We start from the raw sequence: 20,722 nt of genomic DNA on the forward strand, positions 1-20,722 counted from the left end.
GGAGACGGCACTGCTCGCGAGAGCCCGCAGCGCCAACGGAGCGCGAGTAGGCGGCGGTTCGAAAGCAGCGGCGGGATCCGGAGCTGTGGAGCTGTGCTGACTGCTGAGTGCTGTGCGTTGCAGCCATCGCTGTGCGGTGTGTCCGGACCGGCTCCCTCAGCCCCCCGAGCGATGGATGTGTCCAGGGGCTTCTTCGGCAAGCTGCGCTCTCTGGCCCTCACGTTAGAGAAGGAGGTGAAGCATCTGGAGCGGGCGATGAACGGGGAGGACGCGGGTAAGTGCGGGAACCGCCTCTAAGCGCCTGACAGGACGGGCTGGGCCTGAGCTGCTGAGGAGGGCACTGTGGGGTTTGTGTGAGAACAGCCCGCATCGCCTCTCTGAGCGCTGTTGTGGGTGTGCAAGTGAGGGTTTTACCACGTCCTAAAGCCGTTCCCCCTTCACAGAATCACAGAACTGTAGGGGTTGGAAGGGACCTCTAGAGATCATTGAGTCCAACCCCCCTGCCAAAGCAGGCTCCCTACACCATGTCACACAGGTCGGCGTCCAGGCAGGTCTTGAATATCTCCAGAGAAGGAGACTCCACCACCTCCCTGGGCAGCCTGTTCCAGTGCTCCGTCACCCTCACTGTAAAGAAGTTCTTCCGCACATTTGTACGGAACTTCCTATGCTGTAGTTTCATCCCATTACCCCTAGTCCTATCCCCACACACTACTAAAAAGAGACCAGCCTCACCACTATGGCTCCCACACCTCAGGTATTTATAAACATAGATCAAGTCCCCTCTCAGCCTTCTTTTCTCAAGGCTAAACAGACCCAGTTCCCTAAGTCTCTCCTCATAGGGGAGATGCTCCAGGCCCTTCACCATCTTAGTGGCCCTCCGCTGGACTCTTTCCAAGAGATCCCTGTCTTTTTTGTACTGGGGAGCCCAGAACTGGACACAATATTCCAGATGAGGCCTCACCAGGGCAGAGTAGAGGGGGAGGATCACCTCCTTCGACCTGCTGGACACGCTCTTCTTAATACACCCTTGTTCTCTCACTATTTGCCCGCATAAAATGCCAGCCTCTCTCCTGTTCACAGGTTCCCTTTCAGTACTGAATCACGTTCTTGTTTTTAACCTTGTCACGAATCAGTGCAGGAAAATACATGTTCAGGGTGTTCTCTCTCTGCACAGCCAGCTGAAGGCTGTAGTTAAATGTATTGTTCTGTTAAGGCTTGTTGTGCTGCACGGGTCCTCTTTTACACTATTGGCATTAACCTTGATATCCAGTGAAAGAATAAAGGTCTGTTCTTGGCTTCTGTGTTTCTGCGTGGACAGTACCAACATCTGCTGGTGGAGCTTACACTGCATTGTACCTGTACGCTAAACACTAATTCTCTCCTTTTTCTTTTTTTAATTTCAAAACGCTTTTATGTGGATACGTGTATCAAAGACTATGAAGAGGAACCTCCAATGAGAGTTTTGCAAGACCTACACTCTGAAATCAGGGCTGTGAAGGTAATGCCTTAAGGTATTGAAAAACTGGGGCAGAGAGTGTGTCCATAAACTGCTGGTTGTTCTTTGATCCTTTTGATGTTCTTTGACGACACAGCATCGTTATTCAGCAGTTCTGACCTTTCCATTTACTTACCTCTAAGTCCTCGTTATGGTTACGAGGCAGCACCCAGAACTGTGGGGTGCCTGTGCTGATGAGCTTGCTGTCAGTGTTGTCATTCAGTCCAGCAGGTCATGGGGGAGTTGTGGCTATACCAGGGCATAGGGGTGGGGGAGCCGGATTCAGGAGAGGCATATCCAGCTTTGTTCAGTGAGAAACATTCAGCAAAAGGTATGTCCTTTAACAGAAGTAGACAAAACAGTCTATAGAAATAGGCACGTGTGCAAGTAAATGAGCAGTAACCTAATCTGGAAACTGGGAGGTCACCAGCTGCTCTCTCCTATGGTTTTTTTTTTCGTATTTAGAAGTCCAAATTAGTTGTTAGGTAAATGCACTCGTTTTTTTAATGCAGTAAAAGCACGTGGTTTTGTCTGGGAGGTCAGCAGGAAGCAGTTACCACACTGTGCACTGTCCTCACAGTATCTGTCAGTTGGTGTGAACTTCTATGTATTCCCAGTGCTTTTAACCAAGCTTTCAGGTACAGACAAAATCTACATTTGCTGCTCATCCTGGTATGAATGTGTTCATCCTGGTTCATGTGTTATTCCCAAAACACTACATGTAGAAACAACGACCAGGTGGTGATTTCCCCAGGTGGGGAAATGGTTTTAATTTAAAAGAGGGAAGATTTAGGTTGGATGTTAGGGGGAAGTTCTTCACTAGGAGAGTGGTTAGGCCCTGGAACAGGCTGCCCAGGGAGGTTGTGGGTGCCCCGTCCTTGGAGGTGTTCAAGACCAGGTTGGACGGGGCCCTGGGCAACCTGATCTAGTAAATGTGTATGTTTGGTGGCCCTGCCAGGCAGGGGGGTTGGTACTACATGATCCTTGAGGTTCCTTCCAACCTGGGTCATTCTGTGATTCTGTGATTTGAAAACCCATTGCTTCCTTTCTCCTTCCCCTCCTTCACCCAAAGGAAGATGCTAGTGCCGTTCTTGCCAAGAGTTCCTCTGAGAAACAAGAAGTTAATGACTTTCTGAAGGCAACTGAGATCTTGATGCAGAGAAATGCAGCGGATCTTGCAAAAATAAGAGAGGTATTCGAGAAATACGGCTACAAACCACAGGTCGAAGTCCCTACAGGTAATATTTGTTGGCAATGGAGTAATTGAAGACACGTAACTTTTCTAAAATGTTTCTCTTCTGCTGTGTGTTGTTTCTGTTAATTAAGAGGTCAGGTAGCTCTGTGTTTTTTGCTTTATACTCATATGGGGCTGAAAGGTTCTGTTGCAATGGCTGCTCTAAGAATAAAATGTGCAAAAGCTTAGAGCTGCGTCTCCTGACGTGCTCTTGGTTGGTGTGTTTTTCTCTTCACTTACAGCTGTACAAAGAGAAGAGGTTTGCAAATGCTTTCTGATAACCCAGACAGTTGGGCTGCTTCATCTTCTCTTGCACAATGAACCACTGCAGATAGATCTGAATTAGCTTATATTTGTGTGTCGTTATCCCATAAGCTTAAATCATCTGCTGCTTATGTTATGCAGCACTTTGCAAATATTCACAAATCACAAAATCATTAAGGTTGAAAAGCCCTCCAAGATTACCCAGTCTAACCACACACACACACACAGCTATTTCCATTCATGTCACTACAGAATCTTACAAATTACACTTTGGCTTATTTCTGCAGCGGACTCATGGACTCATGTTATCTTTTATGACTTTTAAGTCACCACTTTTTTCTGTACAGTTTTTTTCTTCCATGTTTTTAACAAACGTTTACTCTTGCAGTGAAATGGGGACAGATAAATGTATTTAAGCTTAAACCTTTCTGCCTAGGCCGTACAGGGAGGCTGGATTCTATTAATAATGTCTGAAGTGTAAGAAGCTTTCAGCTTCATTTACTTCTGGAAGTATTTACCAATAGACTAAAATTCAGTAAGTGTTGGGCCTGCATTCTAAGTACAGCTTTGCCTGATAAGAGCTTTTGGTAGTTGTTGTAGATTCATGTTGGGTGCTGGTGCTTTAAAATGAAAGGAGTCATATTACTCTAATATTTAAAGTAATAAACATTATTTTTATATGTGTATGTATATATATGTAATTGGGAATTTTCTCCCCCCTTCAAATATATTTTAAAAATTCTTAAAAGATAAACTTCTAACAAAACAAACTCTGTTTCTTTCCTCAATCAGAGGAGCAGGAAGAGGAGGCGAATGGTGATTCAAATGCATCTGACCAGAGTAAATCAGATCAAGAGCAAGCGGATGATGTACCTCCTCTTCCTGCCTGTGCTGAGAACCCGCCTGAGCCCAGAGACCCACTGTGGAACCCACAGCTTTCTGATTTTGGCCTTTCACATTATGCTTTCTCCAGGCCCCGGAGAGCATTACATGGACAACAACATGCAGCAAATGCCAGTCAAGAAAATGCAGAGCACAAAACTCCCCCAAAAACACAGGCCCCTTGTGCTCTGCCCAAAACACCCAAATGCATGTTAAAGATGGATGACTTTGAGTGCGTAACGCCAAAACTGGAACACTTTGGCATTAGCGAACACGCCATGTGTATGAATGAAGATTACACGATGACTCTCATATGTAAAACTGCTCAGTCAAACAAGTAAGTACTTGAAGCTCTGATCGTTTCTCTATTGAATTTTCCAGTGTTTCTTCTTGCTGTACCCTTCTCTTGTTGCTATTGCCTATCTGGTTTTTTTTCTGCTAACAGGTGATTTGTCATTATCTACTTGTTAGCTTTCTGTCTACCTTAAACGTGTTATTTTTTCTGTTATCCAGCTTCAAGCAGATGCTTCTTTTTACTCCATCTTTTAATTGAAAACACATTTCTAGACTCCTCCTGCTGGAAAAGGGTGGTTAAATAATGTTTGTATTATTTGGATTAGCCATGCATCCAATTTTGAAAGCTGACCTTATTTAAGAGACATATTCTGTTCAGCAGTTAAGGATTTTTTTTTTAGAGAGGCTTCCCTAATTCTTCTTTTTAAAGCCCTGATATTTACTATACAGGTGCTAATGTGAAGTTCTTCAGAACTGTACCAGCTTCAGAGACTTTGTTCCCTTTGTTCCAATGTACCACAATAGTAACCATTGTAACCAATGGTACATGGTTACCACAATGTAACCAATGTAACATTTCAATGTTTTTTTATTTTACTCCCCCCCCCCAGTAATCTAAAAAAGATACATTTTTCTCTTGAAAGAGTTTTGGGATCTGTCCTTCTAAACAGGTATGGTAGGATTTGGCTCTTCTCCCTTGTGACTGGTGACAGGATGAGGGGAAATGGCCTCAAGTTGTGCCAGGGTAAGTTTAGGTTGGATATCAGGAAACACTTCTTTACAGAAAGAGTAGTTAAGTACTGGAATGGGCTGCACAGGGAGGTGGTTGAGTCGCCATCCCTGGATGTGTTTAAAACCGTTTGGATGTGGTGCTCAGGGACATGATTTAGCAGAGGGTTGTTAGTTAGGGTACTATGGTTGGGTTGTGGTTGGACAGGGTTTTCAGATATTAATAATATTACTGAGGAAAAACTGACTTGAAAAGATACTTTTTCTTTCCTTAAGTTTTTTAGTGTTTTTGTTTGTTTGTTTGTTTGCTTGGTTGGCTTTTTATTAAGAAAGAAGGCTGACAACGGGATGCCTGATCATCTCATGGAAATGTGCTGCCTCACATGGATTTCTTGAGGCTTTTTACTGACAGGTTCTAGATCATGGAATCATAGAACGGTTTGGATTGGAGGGGACCTTTAAGGTCATCTTGTTCCAACCTCCCAGTGTAGGCAGGGACACCTCCCTCCAGACCAGGTTGCTCAAAGCCCCATCCAGCCTGGCCTTGAATGCCTCCAAGGAGAGGGTGTCTGCAGCATCTCTGGGCTGTGTGTTCCTTATTTTGTAATACGTTGCTTGGGCTAAACTTCTGCACGGTAGGAGCAGCATCAGAGATAGTAGATCATTTTAGACTCTTGAACAAATGCTTGGCAAGTGGTGGAGCTGACAGTACTCCTTCAGTAGTGATTCCTTCATGTTACTTGAGAGTTTATTGAGGCTTTTGGTTTTTCAGCTCAGTTAAAACAAGTGATCGTGAAGTGAATGTAGCAAAAATGCCGCCCGTGGAAACGGCAGTTACTCCTGAGCCGAAAACAAAAGCAACAGATGAGAATGGTAAGTTAAAAATATGTCAAGTAAATGTAGGTTTGCCTTTTTTAACATTCTGTGTGTATTAACATCTGATAATATTTAATCTGTTTCTTGTTAAATATCCTCAATTTGTGTCCAGTCATTATTTGCATATTTAGTGTTCAGAGAAGTAACATTGTTGGCTTCTATGGGGAATCCCTGTGCTTCAGCAGAAATCAGTGCTTATTCTTCTGCTCATATCCATATAGAATTGTACAAAGGCTTCTATCGTATCAGAATTGCCATTTATCCATACTACTAATAACATAGTAACATAACTATTATAGGAATCAAACTTCTTTCTCTGAGATTTATTTATTATATCTATTCAAAGCCAGTTAAATGAATGGGAAAGAAACTGCTTTAAAACAGATTAACCAAACAGTAACTTACATCTTTCAAGAGTAGCACTGAAATTTCTAATTATATAATTTCTAATATATTCCTTTGAAAATGTCTGGAAGTCTTGCACCAAACATACCAACTACTGAGTATATGGAAATCTGAGGCAGTGCTGGTTTAAGTTGGGCTCTTTCAGTTCTATTTGGTAGCGAGACAGGATTATTTTGATTAGTTTTGTTTTCTTTATTTACTGCTGTTGGAGCTCTGCAGTTTGGGTGTGTTTTCACCCCAAACAGCTAAATGAGCTAAAATGGTGCAGGTATTTTGGAATGTGTAAATGAATCTGTAACAAGGTAACTGATTTGGAGAACTGAAGTGGAGCACTGCAGCTACAAGTATGTATGTACATTTATGGATGGATTTACTTATATTTTTTTCACTAGTTCCAGCAGCTGACTATATGGCTTCTCCTGTAATGCCCGTGTTCTGCACACCTGGTGTGAAAATCCCTTCCCGAGCAGACAGTGCGGTGTCAGCCAGGTCACCAGAAAGAGACAAACTGCCTCTTCCCAGCCACGCAGCAACGCCGCCACCTCCGGATTTTGAAGCCAGATGGCTGAAAGGAGGAGTTCTGGTACTATACAGCAGTTATATGTACTTTCATACACATACTGCTGTGAGCAGTTCTTCAAATGTCACTTTGCTCTCCTTTTCCTATACCCGTTTTTCTGGTCCCTGTAAATGATGTGTTTTTATTGGTAATTTTGTAAGAACGTGTTAAATAGTTTACTGAAGAGAAATAAATGAACTGAAGGCATATAACAGCTTCTCTGTAACAGGAAATGCAAGAGAAGATCACGTTGGTGACCGAAAACAATGCAACAGAGAAACAAAGCATAGAAGGCAGCATTCCTTCTGCTGTGAGCTCTGATGCGTATCTCCAACATTTGGGGAACCAATCTCCTCCCAAAATAAAACAGTACGACCATTTACTCAGCACTCCTCCACCTCCAGAAATAACGAGGATACCCGATGATGTACTGCAGGTCAGCTCTGTTTGTTTTCTGAGTTATTTTTCATATCAGAACAGTAGTATTAAAAGGGGGTTGTTTATCAAGTGTTGTTCCTCAAAAAGAAAGGGTTCTCTGCTGCTTACTGAAAAGATGTAGATTGTAATCCTGTTTGGAGTTCTAAAGTTATTCCTTTTTTAATCTTTGTTGTAGATTCTGTCAAAGTATAACCATAAAGTAGATTCTTCTGTATCTAAGAAAGTGGAGACTAAGGCAGGAGATGCTGCAAGATTTGGAAGTGATTTCAGTGCTTACTGCAGCAAAGAGAACAGGTATGATCAGATGTTCCATATTTGGTTACGTAACTGGATTTTAATCATAATCATAGATTCACAGAATGGCCAGGGTTGAAAAGGACCACAATGACCATCTGGTTTCAACCCCCTGCTACGTGCAGGGCTGCCAACCACCAGACCAGGCTGCCCAGAGCCACATCCAGCCTGGCCTTGAATGCCTCCAGGGATGGGGCATCCACAGTCTCCTTGGGCAGCCTGTTCCAGTTCATCACCACCCTCTGTGTGAAAAACTTCCTCCTCATATCTAATCTAAACCTCCCCTGTCTCAGTTTAAAACCATTCCCCCTTGTCCTATCACTATCCACGCACATAAACAGCTGCTCTTCCTTCTGTTTATAGTCTGCTTTCAAATACTGAAAGGCCACAATGAGGTCTCCCCCAGCCTTCTCTTCTCCAAAGAGGAATTAATTTTGAGGAGCTAGGAAAACTTTAATGCATTTAGAAAATTAATTCAGCTGCTTGCTCTCCTGCTCCTGTTGGTGTGACTAAATATCTGATCTTTGACATAGTATCTGGCTGCAAAGAACAAATATTATCATTGATTATGAATCCTGGGAAGTTTTTAAGAAAAATGATAAGGAAGGGGTAAGGGAGGAAATAAATTGAAGATAAAATGGTAACATTATCTCTGGGTATATTTTGCTTTGTGGCAATCAACTGAATGTTTTAAGCTTGTGTCAGTAAACATAGGCAGTAAAGAACTGCAGACAACTACATTAAGTGACATAAGTCATGACGCTGTCACTTGGGCACGTTGTGGCTTACCCTGGCAGGCAGCCAAGCACTACACAGCTGTTCTGTCCCAGGCTAAACCCCAGCAGGGTGAGGGAGAGAGCTGGGAGTGGGAAGTCCACGTGAGAACCCGTGGGTTGAGATGAACCCAGTTTAATAATAAGGGAGGGGAGAGAGGAGGAGAACCGATGCCCATCGCAATTGCTCAATGCCAGCCTGCCCCTACCAGCCAGCTCCCCCAGTGTCATTGCTCAGTATGAGCTGTGTGGTGCAGGACGTCCCTTTGGCCACTTTGGGTCAGCTGTCCTGGTTCTGGCCTGTCCCAGCTCCATGTGCACACCCAGCTCCTTGCTGGCCAGGCAGCACCAGGAGTGGAAAAGACCTTGACTTGTTGCTGAGCAGTGCTTGCACTAACTAAACCATTGATGTGTTACAAGGTCTTTCTCCTGTTAAATTCAAAATAGAGGTCACCGTGGTTGTCTTGGTAAGAGGTGCAAGAAGTATATGAAGTAATAGCTGCAACAAATCCAGCACGAGATGAAGAGAAGTAGATAATGTACCTGCAGTTAGAATCTATTTGATTAATCAGATAAAGTAAAGCTCTTATTTTAGCTGACTTTTTGTTGCTGTTGTTGGGCAAGCTTTCAATGTTTGTGTCTTCTGCTAATTCAGAACATGACTGAGGTAATGAGTTAGTGAACTCTTCTGGATATATTTGCAGAGGATATCCAGGTGTTTTCAAGCCAGACATTTGAAATCAAGCTGAAGACTGTGTTTCACATTTGTGGATCATGTCACTGAACCATAGAGAGCTCAAAAAGCAGAAAAGAAATACTGGGAGGACCCACAGAAGGAGAATTTCTTTTTTTCTGGAGAAAACTTGGTGTGTATTAACTCTCTTGAACTAACAATTTTGTGATTTAATTTTTTCATTAAAATTAGTGCCAAAATAGATTGGGTTTTGGTGGTTGTTGTTTTAATATTGCTTCACGAGGGACTACAGTCATGTGTTATGTTATGTAACACTTCAGTTGTTTGACTTGATTCTTGTGTCTGTTGTACGTGTTCAGATGCAGAAGTCTGTAGAGAAGTGTAATTAAACTGCAATAAAGGGGAAGTTTGTTGTGCTGCCCAGAAAGCAGGCAGCTCTGAGCAGTCTGCAGACAGACACTGCCTGCTTCAGGGCTGAGTCTGAAGTGCAGCACTTGGACATACCTTCAGCAGAACTCCTTGTTATGAGACGAGTAAGTCCTGCCTTACTGTATCAAAGCATCCCCAGGACATCTATCCCTTCTGCAGTACTAAGGCACATCGAACACGTTTTCCTTCACGTGGCTGATCAACAGGCATCTTCATGCTTCTCTTTCAATTGCTCTGTCTTGGATGCTCTCTGGCTGCTTGGAAAACTACCCATCTGCTGCTACTGAAACACCTACTCATCTTACCCAGCTCTTTCCAAGTGATGGCCCCATCTCCTTCCAGCATCTTTACAGACTATACCCACTTGATGGGCTGGATGCAGGTCATGGGATGTCATAAGTCTAACAAGGTCTGTTCCAGGGCAGCAATTCTCTGTGAGCAGCCTCCCCTCAGCCTCCTCTTCCCTGGGCTGAACAAACCCAAGGACATGAGCCACTGCTCACATACCTCGCTCTCCAGACCTCTCTGTCTTAGTTTCCCTCAATCTCTTATGACACGATAGTGGTGTGAGGTTATGTTTTTGGATTTACTAATGGAGTTTTACAAGATTGTTTGGGGGATTTTGTTTACGGAATTGTTCAAGTAGTTGTACTGTTTGTGCTTAGCTGCCCTTGTGTCAGGAGGGATATTCCTGTGAGGTGGATGCAGTCAGAGCAGCAGAACAAAAGCAAGCTGTAATTTGTCTCTCCTAGGTTTCAATAAGACTTAAGTAATAGTGTGAGTGTTGGAGAAGGGGGAAGCAGAACTGAAAACAAGCAGCGTACAAAACTGATCCCTGCTCAAAACCAGCTGGGGAGGGCAGTGGTAGAAAGCTTTTGTTTCTAATCTGTTTGTTTCTCCCGTGCAGGAACCTGTGCAGCGCTGTGATTAACCAAGTGTCAGGTACTGCAGCACCCACCGTGTGGCCTTGGGGCAGCAGGAGCTTAAGGCTCTCCCTAAGCCTGTGCTGCTGCTGGAGAAAGGTATGTCAGGTTAGGGTAGGAATCACACAAGAACTGACACATTATGTGGTGCTTTGTCATAGGATGAATCTGGAAACAGCACTGGAGTGTTGGTGCAGTTTGAATACGCAGTAGCTTAGTTAGTGAGCCTTAGTTTTGGAAGAGATGGTCTTCATCTGATAAAAGGCAAATATGACTCGGAGTCTGAGCTGTGCCTAATCCACAACATGGGGCTGTTCCCACTAGCTGCTGTTCCACCACTTCTCTTGCACAGACAGTACAGGTTGTGCAGTTTTCTGGTGCTTACCACCTGCTGAGCCACTGAAAGATTGATGGATTTTGCTTTATAGTTTCCCTCCCCGTGGAAATCGATAATCTCAAATTCAACTGTAGGTTGTGTGATTGCCATATCAGATGTATGGAAGGGTGAGCGTGGGATCACACCATGCAGCAGCAGCCTGCAGTCAGAACAGATGGAGCACAGCACGAAGCTGCACTTTGGTAGTTAGGGACGCCCCTATCTGGGAAGTAGCCAGAGAAGCACAGCCTTTGGTTTTCCCTCATTTGCTACGGTCCTTAATCCTTTTGCATTTCTTTTGGTATATAAAACGTGTCAGCTAACGGAGCATTCTCTCTGTAATCCCATTTGTTGTCAAAGGAGTGCCTCAAATTGTTCTGCAAAGCAGCAAACGCTTTGTTTTCTTGGAAATAATTTGCCTGAGGTTAAATACGAATATAAATCTCAGAGGGGAATGGAAGTGCCCAGCTGGCTGTCAAATGGGCAAATGAGGAGCGTCACTCCACTGCTTTTTGCTGGGCTTTTATTGATGGCTCTCATAAATCACTGGAGCGATAACTGGAGCCCAGGCTTCCCCGGTTATTTAAAGCATCGCGGATGCTCCACAGCTTTAAGCAGCACACTGTGCTTTGTTTTTTCTTCTCACAGAAAGTCAGTTGTCATTATCCAAATGTTCCAGTTCTTGTGATCACGTGTCCCAACATTTACAGCTGGTGTTGGAGCTCTTGGTCTTCTGGGACACCCCATGACACAGTAATAGGGGTGATGGCATTTAGAAGGAGCTGTGACAACATCCAGTGGCTGCACTATGAAATCATGAGTGTTATCCCACAGAAATGCGACCTTTTCTAAATACGTCACTCAGTGCTGTCTGTACCATCTATCAGTGTGACCCTGTGTGCTATTGCTGTGCTAATGGCCACTAGTACAAGGGGGCAGCTGATGAAGTCCGTGCATTGCGTTGACCTTGTCTAATGCGAATTGGAGGGGTTAAGAAAATGGCACAACTGTGCGTGAGAATAGAGCTCTGGAAGCTGCTCTGCTACAAGACCAAGCAAAAGCGGGTTGTATCACAGAATGCCTGACAGGAAGGTGTTTGTGGGTTTTGGCACACTTTGTGCTTAAAGCCCAGCAGTTGTGCTCTGTAATGATTCCTTATACAGTCGCTGGAAACCAACATAGGCTTTGCTGCACGGGCCCTTCTTGCCCCTTCTTGCCAAGCTGCCCCCACACCCTGGTGTGACACTGCACTTTGCTGCTGGGGCTGCCTGGGATCGCACTCCTGCCTGCCCTGTGCCCCCAGAGGTGTTTTGCAAAGTGATGTTATTCATACACCCCGTGTTCACCCAAACCACCGCTCACCTGCAAAGGCACTGCCTGACACGAGGCCAGAGAAAGGAAAGGGCTGTGTGGGAGGGGAACACGGGCAACTCCTGTCACCAGTCTGAGTGCCACAGCTGCATTGTGAGCTCTCCTGTGGCCACTGCTCCGTGAGTTGCTGTTGAGTTACTGAGTGCAGAAAGGAGAAAATAAGGGCCTGCTTTCCTGGGTCTTGTAGCTGTAGCCATTCCATCCTGCTGCATCCCCACGCAGGGTGGAGTTCCTGGAGTTACGCTGCTGAAATAATGAGAGCCTGTAATTAGCCCTGTTAATTGACACAGCTGTGTGCTGTGTTTGCTTCTCGAGCACATGGGTTTGCTCACTGCTGTTGAGTTTTGAGACTGTGCATTAGGTTCTCCCGAGTGCTGTGTTGTACATCACTCGTCCCTTTGGGTGACTGATTTCCTTCCTCAGCACTCGAGATAGTTTTGAAGCTCAGTGCTGACGGAAGCTTATTGTGTATTGTAGCCATCGCAGTCAGCCCATCGCAGCTTTCACTCACACCTCCTTCAACATGTGGACAGTTGTTTCCTGCTGTCCAACTAAAAACCGGCTGCTGTTGGACTCGACTGCAAAGTGGATTTCCACATGAATGAAAACTTCAGCGTTGCTCCCGGCCGTGCCAAACGCTGCCCAGACCAGAGATCTGCCCGGTGCTTCACCCACAAGGTACCGCCGCAGAGCAGAGGCAGTGAGCGGAACGAGCTCTCCCCCTGCAGGGACAGCGCAGCACAGCGGCTGCGGGGCGGTGCAGGAGTTGCTCACCGCACAGCATCACCGGCAGCTTCTGACCGTAGCACAATCGGACTCAAAAGATTAATAACAGCCATCTTTATTCCACACAAGACAGAAGTACAGAACACCTGTCATCCTCCTGGTCGCATTCTACCTGACACACAAGACACAATGACCTACTTAGCAAACTATGGACCAGCCAAGGAAAAGAGTGATGGCACTGCTAAAGATTAAGCGTTCCTTCTAAACAAACAAACTGAAAGGCTTAAAATGTGACTTACACCCTTGACGTTTAGCTTTGTCTTCAGGTGTCCTTACTTTGCAACAAAGACAATAAAAAAAAAAAACCTGCTTTAGAACAGCAAGGAGGAATAAGCAGAAAAGATCATGGTACAAAGCAGCGGTGGCTCAGTATGGCCTCATGCGGCTGGAAGGCGGCGGGGCGCGGTTGGGTGGTGTAATGGCGATATCCAGGTAGTCTCCTATCTGGAATTTCTGGGACTGCAACGTCATCGAATCGTCTGTGCCCTTCCTGCCCGACATGGTGCTGCCGATCTCCTTCACCCTGCGCACAGAGATGAAAAGCAGTCAGTTACCAGAGCCCAGGCTTTGCATGTCCAACCCAGGAGCAGCACCAGTCTTTCCAACCTCGCCATGCCACGCTCCATCCACAGGGTGTTCTGCCGCACCAAGTAAAGCTACATAGAGTCCTTCTAACAGGGCATAGGGGTGGGGACTCTTCAGCCATCTTAGCACGAGACAGAACCCTCTGCCTGCTCACACAGAGCTGGAGCCCCACAGGCTGCAAGGCAGCCTCACACCACCAGGAATGAAGCTCCACCTCACACCGCAGGGCCACCTTTAGCTGGTGGCCAATCCAGCGATCCAAGTGCTTAAACAAACACCTTCATTGTTTAGGGAACACAAACTACAGCAGTTACCAATCAAAACACGAAGTTCATAATGGCAATCCTGCAGTCTGTTATCATGAAATATTATCTGTGAACACTTGGCTTTAAAATCAGCATTGATAAAAAGTATTTTACTGCTGTGCTTCCTCGAGCCTCCTGTCGGTCTGGAGATGAAACGCCCTTTACCTGTAGCCCGGTCGCTTGAGATCTGTAAAAACGATTGCAAAATTGAAGTGTGTGCCCTTCTTCCGTGCTTCTGGGTACACCTCCTTCACCAAACTGGTCAGCTCCTTCAGAGTTGCGTCCATCCTACGTTAAACAAACAAACCCAAGTGGTTCACTTCTCAAAGCAGCAATACAAAAAGCTTTCCATGCCCATTTAAGATGGAATTGGTGTTTTGCAACAGCTTAAACAAACATTTCCTTGCCTTTGCGTGCTTCCTGTTAATACACAAAGAAGAGCAACACTTCACATACTTCAGCTATACAGGGAGCTGCTTATTTCACAACTATGTGGCATTCCAAACAACCAATACTGATCAGCATTGCTCTTCCGGGCCTCTCAAAAAAGAGTGACCTTTTTATAATGCATTTTTTAATGCATTTACACAAAATGTTTCCTTATTTAAGTCAGTATTAACGTTAAAATGGTTTCTTAGATAAAGTGTACGAACAAAAGCAAAACAATCAATCACGAGCAATGTCCCCAGGACAAGGGGAAATGGCCTCAAGTTGTGCCAGGGCAAGTTTAGGTTGGATATTAGGAAGAACTTCTTTACAGAAAGGGTAGTTAGGTACTGGAATAGGCTGCCCAGGGTGGTTGAATCGCCATCCCTGGTTGTGTTTAAGAGCCAGTTGGATGTGGTGCTCAATGATTTAGTGGAGGGTTTTTAGTTAGGGTACTGGTTAGGCTGCGGTTGGACTTGATGATCTTCAAGGTCTTTTCCAACCTGGGTAATTCTATGATTCTATGTCCCATCAGTACTTCCACTTCTGCTCTGACAGGCAGCACTCCTCCTTCTCCCCACCCTTCAACCAAACAAAGCCAAAACCAACTTCAGAGCTCTACAGACACAAGCAGCTCAGGGAACCACACTTCTTCTCTTGTGTAATCGGTGATAGAACTAGAGGGAATGGTTTTAAGCTGCACCAGGGGAGATTCAGGCTGGACATTAGGAAGTATTACTTCTCAGAAAGGGTTGTCAGGCATTGGAATGCACTGCCCAGGGAGGTGGTGGAGTCACCCACCATGGGAGTGTTCAAGAAACGTTTGGATGTTGTGTTGATGAATATGATTTAGCTGGGAAGTATTGGTGATGGTTGGACTGGATGATCTTCTAGGTCTTTTCCAACCTTGATAATTCTGTGAACTGTGAACACACTGCACTCAGTGTGAGCTCTGTGCCACCGCTGGTGACAATGGCTGCTCTGAGTGCTCTATGGATGGCTCAGACATCATGAACAGCCCGCACCGAGTTCATAAACCCCCTGCAGAACTACATGAGAACTGCCTGCTCTGTCAGCGACAACAGTGGGTTTATTCAGCCATACAGCAACGCACGTGTTACAGCTCCAGCAGAAACTCTGAAGACAGTGTATATAAAGTCACACAATCCACCTTCAAAAGTGCCCTTTAAAATGCAATGAGAGGGATTACTGCATTCACACTGACAGCAGCCCCGCAGGAGCCGCCCGCCCGCTCACCATGTGTAGATCTGCAGCTCGCTGGAGGGCACGTTGCCGCGGGAGAACTCGTCCATGCGGTGGTGCCGCCCGTTGTTGGTGGTGAAGACGCGGAGCAGCAGCGGACACGTCTGGGGACGGCACGAGGCGGCGTGAGGCGCAGCACGGACAGCCCGCAACGAGGCCTAGCGGCAACAACCGCGGCCACAACCCAGACCCCGGTGGCGCAGCGGTAGGAACGCCGCCTTGCAACACCGGAGGCCATGGGTTCGAATCCCCCCTGTGGCGCAAGTGGTAGAAGTGCCGCTCTGCAGCACAGAGACTCGAATCCCGGGGGTTGGACTCGATGATCTCTAAGGTCCCTTCCAACCCGCACCTAACTATGAGACACGCCCCCCCCCCACCCCTCCCGGCGGCCCCAACAACAGCTGCGGCGGGACGAGCCCCGCGTGCAGCCCGGCCTGGCCCGGCACCTTCTCGCGGTCGATCGGTTTCTCCGGCTCCTTCTTGATCTCCTCCTGCGTGACGCGCGACTCCACCGCCATGTTGTCCCGCAGCGCACGGCCCGGATGTCTCGCGGCGCGCTCACGGTTCTCGCGATAGTGAAGCGAAGGCGGCGGTGCGCGCATGCGTGCTGGGCGCTTGCTGTGAGCGCGGGAACGGAGTGAGGGTGTGAGGGGGTTGAAGTGGGATGAAGCGCGCTGTGAGGGGGCTGTGACGGGGCTGTGGCTGCGGCCGGTCGGTGCCCGCTGAGGGAGATGGGGCCGGAGCGGCGTCGTGCTGCCGGCCCGGAGCAACGCCGCGCTCTGTGGGGGCTGTTCGGTTGTCCAGGTACAAAAAAGACATGGAGATTTTGGGAAGGGTCCAGAGGAGGGCCACGAAGATGATCAGGGGGCTGGAGCACCTCCCCTATGAGGACAGGCTGAGGGAGTTGGGTTTGTTCAGCCTGGAGAAGAGAAGGTTGCGGGGTGACCTCATTGCAGCCTTTCAGTACCTGAAGGGAACTTACTCCCAGGAGGGGAGTAAACTCTTCGAAAGGGCTGACAATAGCAGGACTAGGGGAAATGGTTTTAAGTTAAAAGAGGGAAGATTTAGGTTGGATGTTAGGGGGAAGTTCTTCACTAGGAGAGTGGTTAGGCCCTGGAACGGGCTGCCCAGGGAGGTTGTGGATGCCCCGTCCTTGGAGGTGTTCAAGACCAGGTTGGACGGGGCCCTGGGCAACCTGATCTAGTACATGTGTATGTTTGGTGGCCCTGCCAGGCAGGGGGTTGGAACTACATGATCCTTGAGGTCCCTTCCAACCCGGGTCATTCTGTGTGTGTGTGAGGAAGACTTAAGCAGCTGCCTAATGTGAATAAGTGAAATAATCAGCTGGTGCAGCTACTGGTGGATTCAAATAAATTAGAATTTCACTTCCCTTAATATTACGTGTTGGAAAGATCAAGCACATGTGCTTTTCATTTCTGAGCTTGGCTTTTCCAAGAATAAAGTCTTGTATTAGGTTAAATTTAAGTCTGATGTTTTGTCTTAGACTGTGAAGGTGTGAGAGATCTGTGTTCCTGATGTGATAGCTTAAAGAAGTGAGTTATTGTAACAACGGCAGGATGTTCATTTGTCTTCAGAGAATTTACATTTAAATTATTTCATAGAATCATAGAATTACCCACGTTGGAAAAGACCTTGAAGATCATCAAGTCCAAGTGATATATCCAGTTCAGTTTAAAAGGCCTCCAAGCACAGGCTCCAAAAACCTGTGGGCAGCCTATGCTGCTGATCAACCACCCTCCCTGTATAAATATATGTATATATATTTATCATTCTGTTATCTCAGTCTGTGTTCAGTTCTGCTGCACCCCCTCCTATCAGCGGTCACCGCTGGGAAGTCTGGCTGTGCCTTCACTCCTCTCAGCAGATACTTACACGCAGTGTTGAGATCTGCGGGTTGTCATTCTCAGGGCTGAGCTGTCCCAGCTCTCAGACTGACCCCATGTGACAGCGTTTCCAAACACTGTAGATAGGTGACTTCAGTGAATTATTTATTAAAAGAATGTGTAGGAAAGGAAAAGAAGAAGTATTTCTTGTATTCATCATAAAATAAATAAATAAATAAATCTTGCAGTTCACCTCTAATCCAACCAATGGCAATTGATTTATGGCACTCCTAATACAGGGCAAGAGAACCAACAGCCTCTTGAAGTTCACCCTCAGCTTCCATGAACTTTCTCCTGTGGTAGCCTGGACAGCACCGTGCGGTTTTTGATCTGCATTATGTTATAACATGTCATCATTTTATTATCAAAGGGAATGACTCAGCCTTGCCATCATTTGTACGATTTGATTTCCCAGGCAACGATGCAGTTTATTACAGTGTTTAAAATTAATTATATCTGCCCTCTTAATATATACTTGGGGCTCAATATGTGAACCACCATTTTCGAAACAAAGGGATTTATGTCTCGGATCAGGTATCATAAAAGAACAGCTGTAAGAAATAAAGCACAGTTCTGTTATGAATCTAAGTAGTTCCTTCTGTTAGAAGTTTTTGAATGCTTGATTTATGTGAAAAATGACCTAATGTGCTTGCATTTAAGAAAATTCTAGCATGACAGTTATTTGTGGGCTGTATTAACAATCACCGTTTATTTGTCTAAAATTTCAGACTCTTAAGCACGTGCTCGTTGCGGAATTACCCGCAAATGGAAATGCGATGATGTGCTCTGTAGGCTGGCGTGCAGAATGCACACTGTGCTGGAGGCAGCACAGTGCTGAGTGAAGGGCTCCCACCAGGTAAGGCCGAGGTACCACACGTTACCTGGCTTAGTCTGGCAGCTCCCTGCTGCCTGTCCTTACCCTCAGTCATGGGATTTCTTTTCTCCTCCTTTCTGCCAGGCGTGTCCCTTATTGGGTGCTCCCAAGAACAAGTGGAATTCCCTAATTTGGGAGAAAGCTATTCAGCTGGGAGCTGGTTTCATGTCACTGTATTGGAAGTCTGCCCCGGTACACACTGAAAGAAATCGAAAGCTTTTAGCTGGGATTGGGAACTGGAGTGAGACGCTGTATATGAGTGAGTCTCTGGCCTTTGTTGCTGGGAAGAGATAGCCAAATTACGAATCAAACATCTTCAGATATGAATGTCTTGAGAACTGAAACAGGTGATTTCAGAAGTGTGAATTTCTGCTTTAAGAATTGTTAATGCACATTCCCATTGAAGTGGTCATGTAAATAGTGATGTTTAATTGCTTACTGGGACTTACTGGGAGCTGCTTTAGCCTCACCTTTTGCAGCACATTATGCTCAGATTCCCAAGGCTCCCGTGGCTTGTGGGCTGCTTCTGTGAGTTCTTGCTAACCACAACTCTATACTACTCCTTAATTTTGCATGGTTGTGTATGTGTCCAGAACAGCACGTCTGATAGAGGATTTGGTCTTCGTCTTAACTGTGGAAAGCTCAATTAGCATGTTCTGGCAAGAGCATAAACATCCTCTGAATATCTCTGCAGTCAGCTGGGAAAGCAGAAACTCAAATTTGGTGGAGTTGCTACTGCAGACAGGCTTTACCTGCTGGTAAAGAACATTTTGCAAATGTGATTGCTGGTATTTCCTGCATTTTGTGCTTACATAGTATCCTTCCAGTACCTGAAGGGGGCCTTCAGGAAAGCTGGGGTGGGATTTTTAATAAAGTCATGTAGCAACAGGATTAGGGGAAATGGCTTTAAAGTGGAAGAGGGTAGATTTAGACTAGATTGTATGAAGAAATTCTTTACTGTGGGGGTGGTGAGACACTGGCACAGGTTGCCCAGAGAGGCTGTGGAAGCCCCCTGCCTGGAGGCATTCAAAGCCAGGCTGGATGGGGCTGTGAGCAACCTGGTCTAGAGGGAGGTGTCCCTGCCTATAGCAGGGGGTTGGAACTAGATGGTCTTAAATGTCCCTTCCAACCCTAAACATTCAAGGATTTGTATGATTCATCACAGGTACGCTTTATATTCAGAATGCTCTATATACATTAGATTCCATTACAGTCTTAATTTCCTGCACTCTGTACCAAAGTTGATGTAGATTTCAAACCTTTAGAACAGTTTTCATTAAGGCTTCACTTGATTAAGATGTTTGCTGTTCTGCTTTGTACTGGGGTGATTTGGGGTCACAAAATACACTGTAACTGTTGGCATTTGTGGTCCTGTTCAACTCACTGTACTGTGGGGAGGGGAATGAGTCAGTGTGGGCTCACACCAAAACCCTGTGTGGATGGTACCACAGCTTTGCAGCTCAGCACTCGAGTGCATTCAGGTCATGGATGAGGTGCAGCTGTTTCACACCTCAAAGGGAAGGAAAGCCAAGGAGTTGTGGGAGTTTGAAGCCATGGTCCAACCTGCATTGGCCAAGAGTGTATAAATGCTGTCAGCCACATATTGAGGAGTGCTCCCAGATCTCCAGCACATGCTTAACTTCTTACATGAGAGCATTTGTCAGTAATTCTGGTGTCATTGAATGTAATTTGGATGGGAGTCTTCATTCAGCTTCAAGGTGAAGACCTTTACGTGCATGCCATTTTGTGGTCTGGATCCATTGTATCTGAAAAGTCAGACAAAGCTTTATGATGAAGGTCAAGCTTCATTACTTCACCGCGTTAGCGAAACACAGCTTCCTGTAAAATCTGGGCTCTCTCCACAGAGAACTTCCTCAGAGACCAGCTGTGAGCAGAATGCACTTCCTGCAGAGCTAAGAGCAGCCATCCAGTGTCAGCACGCAGCCATGAGGGCCTCTGGAGTCTTCTGTGAAGAAGGAGCCTGGTCAGTGCGTGGGGCCTCAGCGCAGTGCAGGGAGGTGGGTGAGACCCCGCTCAGAGCCATTGGCAGTGCTGCAGACGGTACAGATCAGGTGCTTCCCAGAAGGGCAGCCTCAGGATGCCTTTTGTTCCATTTCAGAAGAAAACGTTTCCAAGAATAACATTAGGGAGATCGGAGTTATCACATTTCTGTTATTTTGTTGTTGGTTTTCAATTCCTGCAGATCTTTGCCTGAAAACCTGCAGCATCCACGTACTCCTGAGGAAGGAGCACGGTTTGTCAGAGCTGCTCCGTGTCAGAAACAATCTCAAAAGCAAACGTATGTGACTAAATACAAGCTTCTAAAAACCTGCCCTGTATCCACAGTCAGCAGAGGCGCAGTACCAGCAGGCAGCTGGGTTGTGCCCGGCACATCTCAGTGGTGTGAGAGATCCTGCAAGATGTGCGTGCCGTTCTGGTGGCACAGATCCCAGCACAGGCAGCAGTGAGGGATGTGGAGTGTGAGCAGGTAGGGGGCATTTCCACAGCACTTCAGGCCAACTCAGCGCAGAAGTGTTTGCAGT

At 46.1% G+C, this 20,722-nt stretch overlaps 2 protein-coding genes and 1 long non-coding RNA gene across 5 annotated transcripts; 2 read left to right on the top strand and 1 right to left on the bottom strand.

Moving 5' to 3' along the window:
• Window positions 1-37: 37 nt before the first annotated feature.
• Window positions 38-9,180, top strand: SKA3 (spindle and kinetochore associated complex subunit 3). Its single transcript, XM_015852148.3, has 9 exons — window positions 38-274; window positions 1,434-1,498; window positions 2,568-2,733; window positions 3,786-4,212; window positions 5,671-5,771; window positions 6,572-6,762; window positions 6,968-7,174; window positions 7,352-7,470; window positions 8,948-9,180. The coding sequence occupies exons 1-9, from the start codon at window positions 172-174 to the stop codon at window positions 8,979-8,981; spliced, it is 1,413 nt and encodes a 470-aa protein (XP_015707634.2). The 5' UTR covers window positions 38-171; the 3' UTR covers window positions 8,982-9,180.
• A 3,681-nt stretch (window positions 9,181-12,861) lies between these two features.
• On the bottom strand, window positions 12,862-15,950 carry SAP18 (Sin3A associated protein 18). Its single transcript, XM_015852157.3, has 4 exons — window positions 15,848-15,950; window positions 15,396-15,505; window positions 13,878-14,000; window positions 12,862-13,345 (listed from the first exon to the last, which is right to left on the bottom strand). Exons 1-4 carry the CDS (start codon window positions 15,917-15,919, stop codon window positions 13,189-13,191), a joined length of 462 nt encoding a protein of 153 aa, XP_015707643.3. The 5' UTR covers window positions 15,920-15,950; the 3' UTR covers window positions 12,862-13,188.
• Window positions 15,939-20,251, top strand: LOC107308320 (uncharacterized). Of its 3 annotated transcripts, XR_001552747.3 has the most exons (4): window positions 16,020-16,205; window positions 18,034-18,161; window positions 18,264-18,526; window positions 20,045-20,174. It is a non-coding gene; the product is annotated as an uncharacterized LOC107308320 (long non-coding RNA). The 3 variants fall into 3 exon arrangements; XR_014942189.1 differs by lacking the exon at window positions 20,045-20,174 and having other exon boundaries at window positions 15,939-16,205; window positions 18,264-19,541; XR_014942190.1 differs by lacking the exon at window positions 18,264-18,526 and having other exon boundaries at window positions 15,976-16,205; window positions 20,045-20,251.
• Window positions 20,252-20,722: the final 471 nt, after the last annotated feature.

Source organism: Coturnix japonica, chromosome 1, assembly GCF_054131305.1.
Source record: "Coturnix japonica strain WE chromosome 1, WE-NBRP24, whole genome shotgun sequence".
Taxonomy (NCBI): domain Eukaryota; kingdom Metazoa; phylum Chordata; class Aves; order Galliformes; family Phasianidae; genus Coturnix; species Coturnix japonica.

Excerpts from the sequence above, each read along its gene's own strand:
- SKA3 (XM_015852148.3), top strand. The coding sequence starts at position 172 with ATGGATGTGTCCAGGGGCTTCTTCGGCAAGCTGCGCTCTCTGGCCCTC. Across the intron at positions 1,499-2,567 it reads CTGAAATCAGGGCTGTGAAG|GAAGATGCTAGTGCCGTTCT; the intron begins GTAATGCCTTAA and ends CTTCACCCAAAG. Across the intron at positions 2,734-3,785 it reads ACAGGTCGAAGTCCCTACAG|AGGAGCAGGAAGAGGAGGCG; the intron begins GTAATATTTGTT and ends TTCCTCAATCAG.
- SAP18 (XM_015852157.3), bottom strand. The coding sequence starts at position 15,919 with ATGGCGGTGGAGTCGCGCGTCACGCAGGAGGAGATCAAGAAGGAGCCG. Across the intron at positions 14,001-15,395 it reads GAGCTGCAGATCTACACATG|GATGGACGCAACTCTGAAGG; the intron begins GTGAGCGGGCGG and ends TGTTTAACGTAG. Across the intron at positions 13,346-13,877 it reads CTCAAGCGACCGGGCTACAG|GGTGAAGGAGATCGGCAGCA; the intron begins GTAAAGGGCGTT and ends CTCTGTGCGCAG.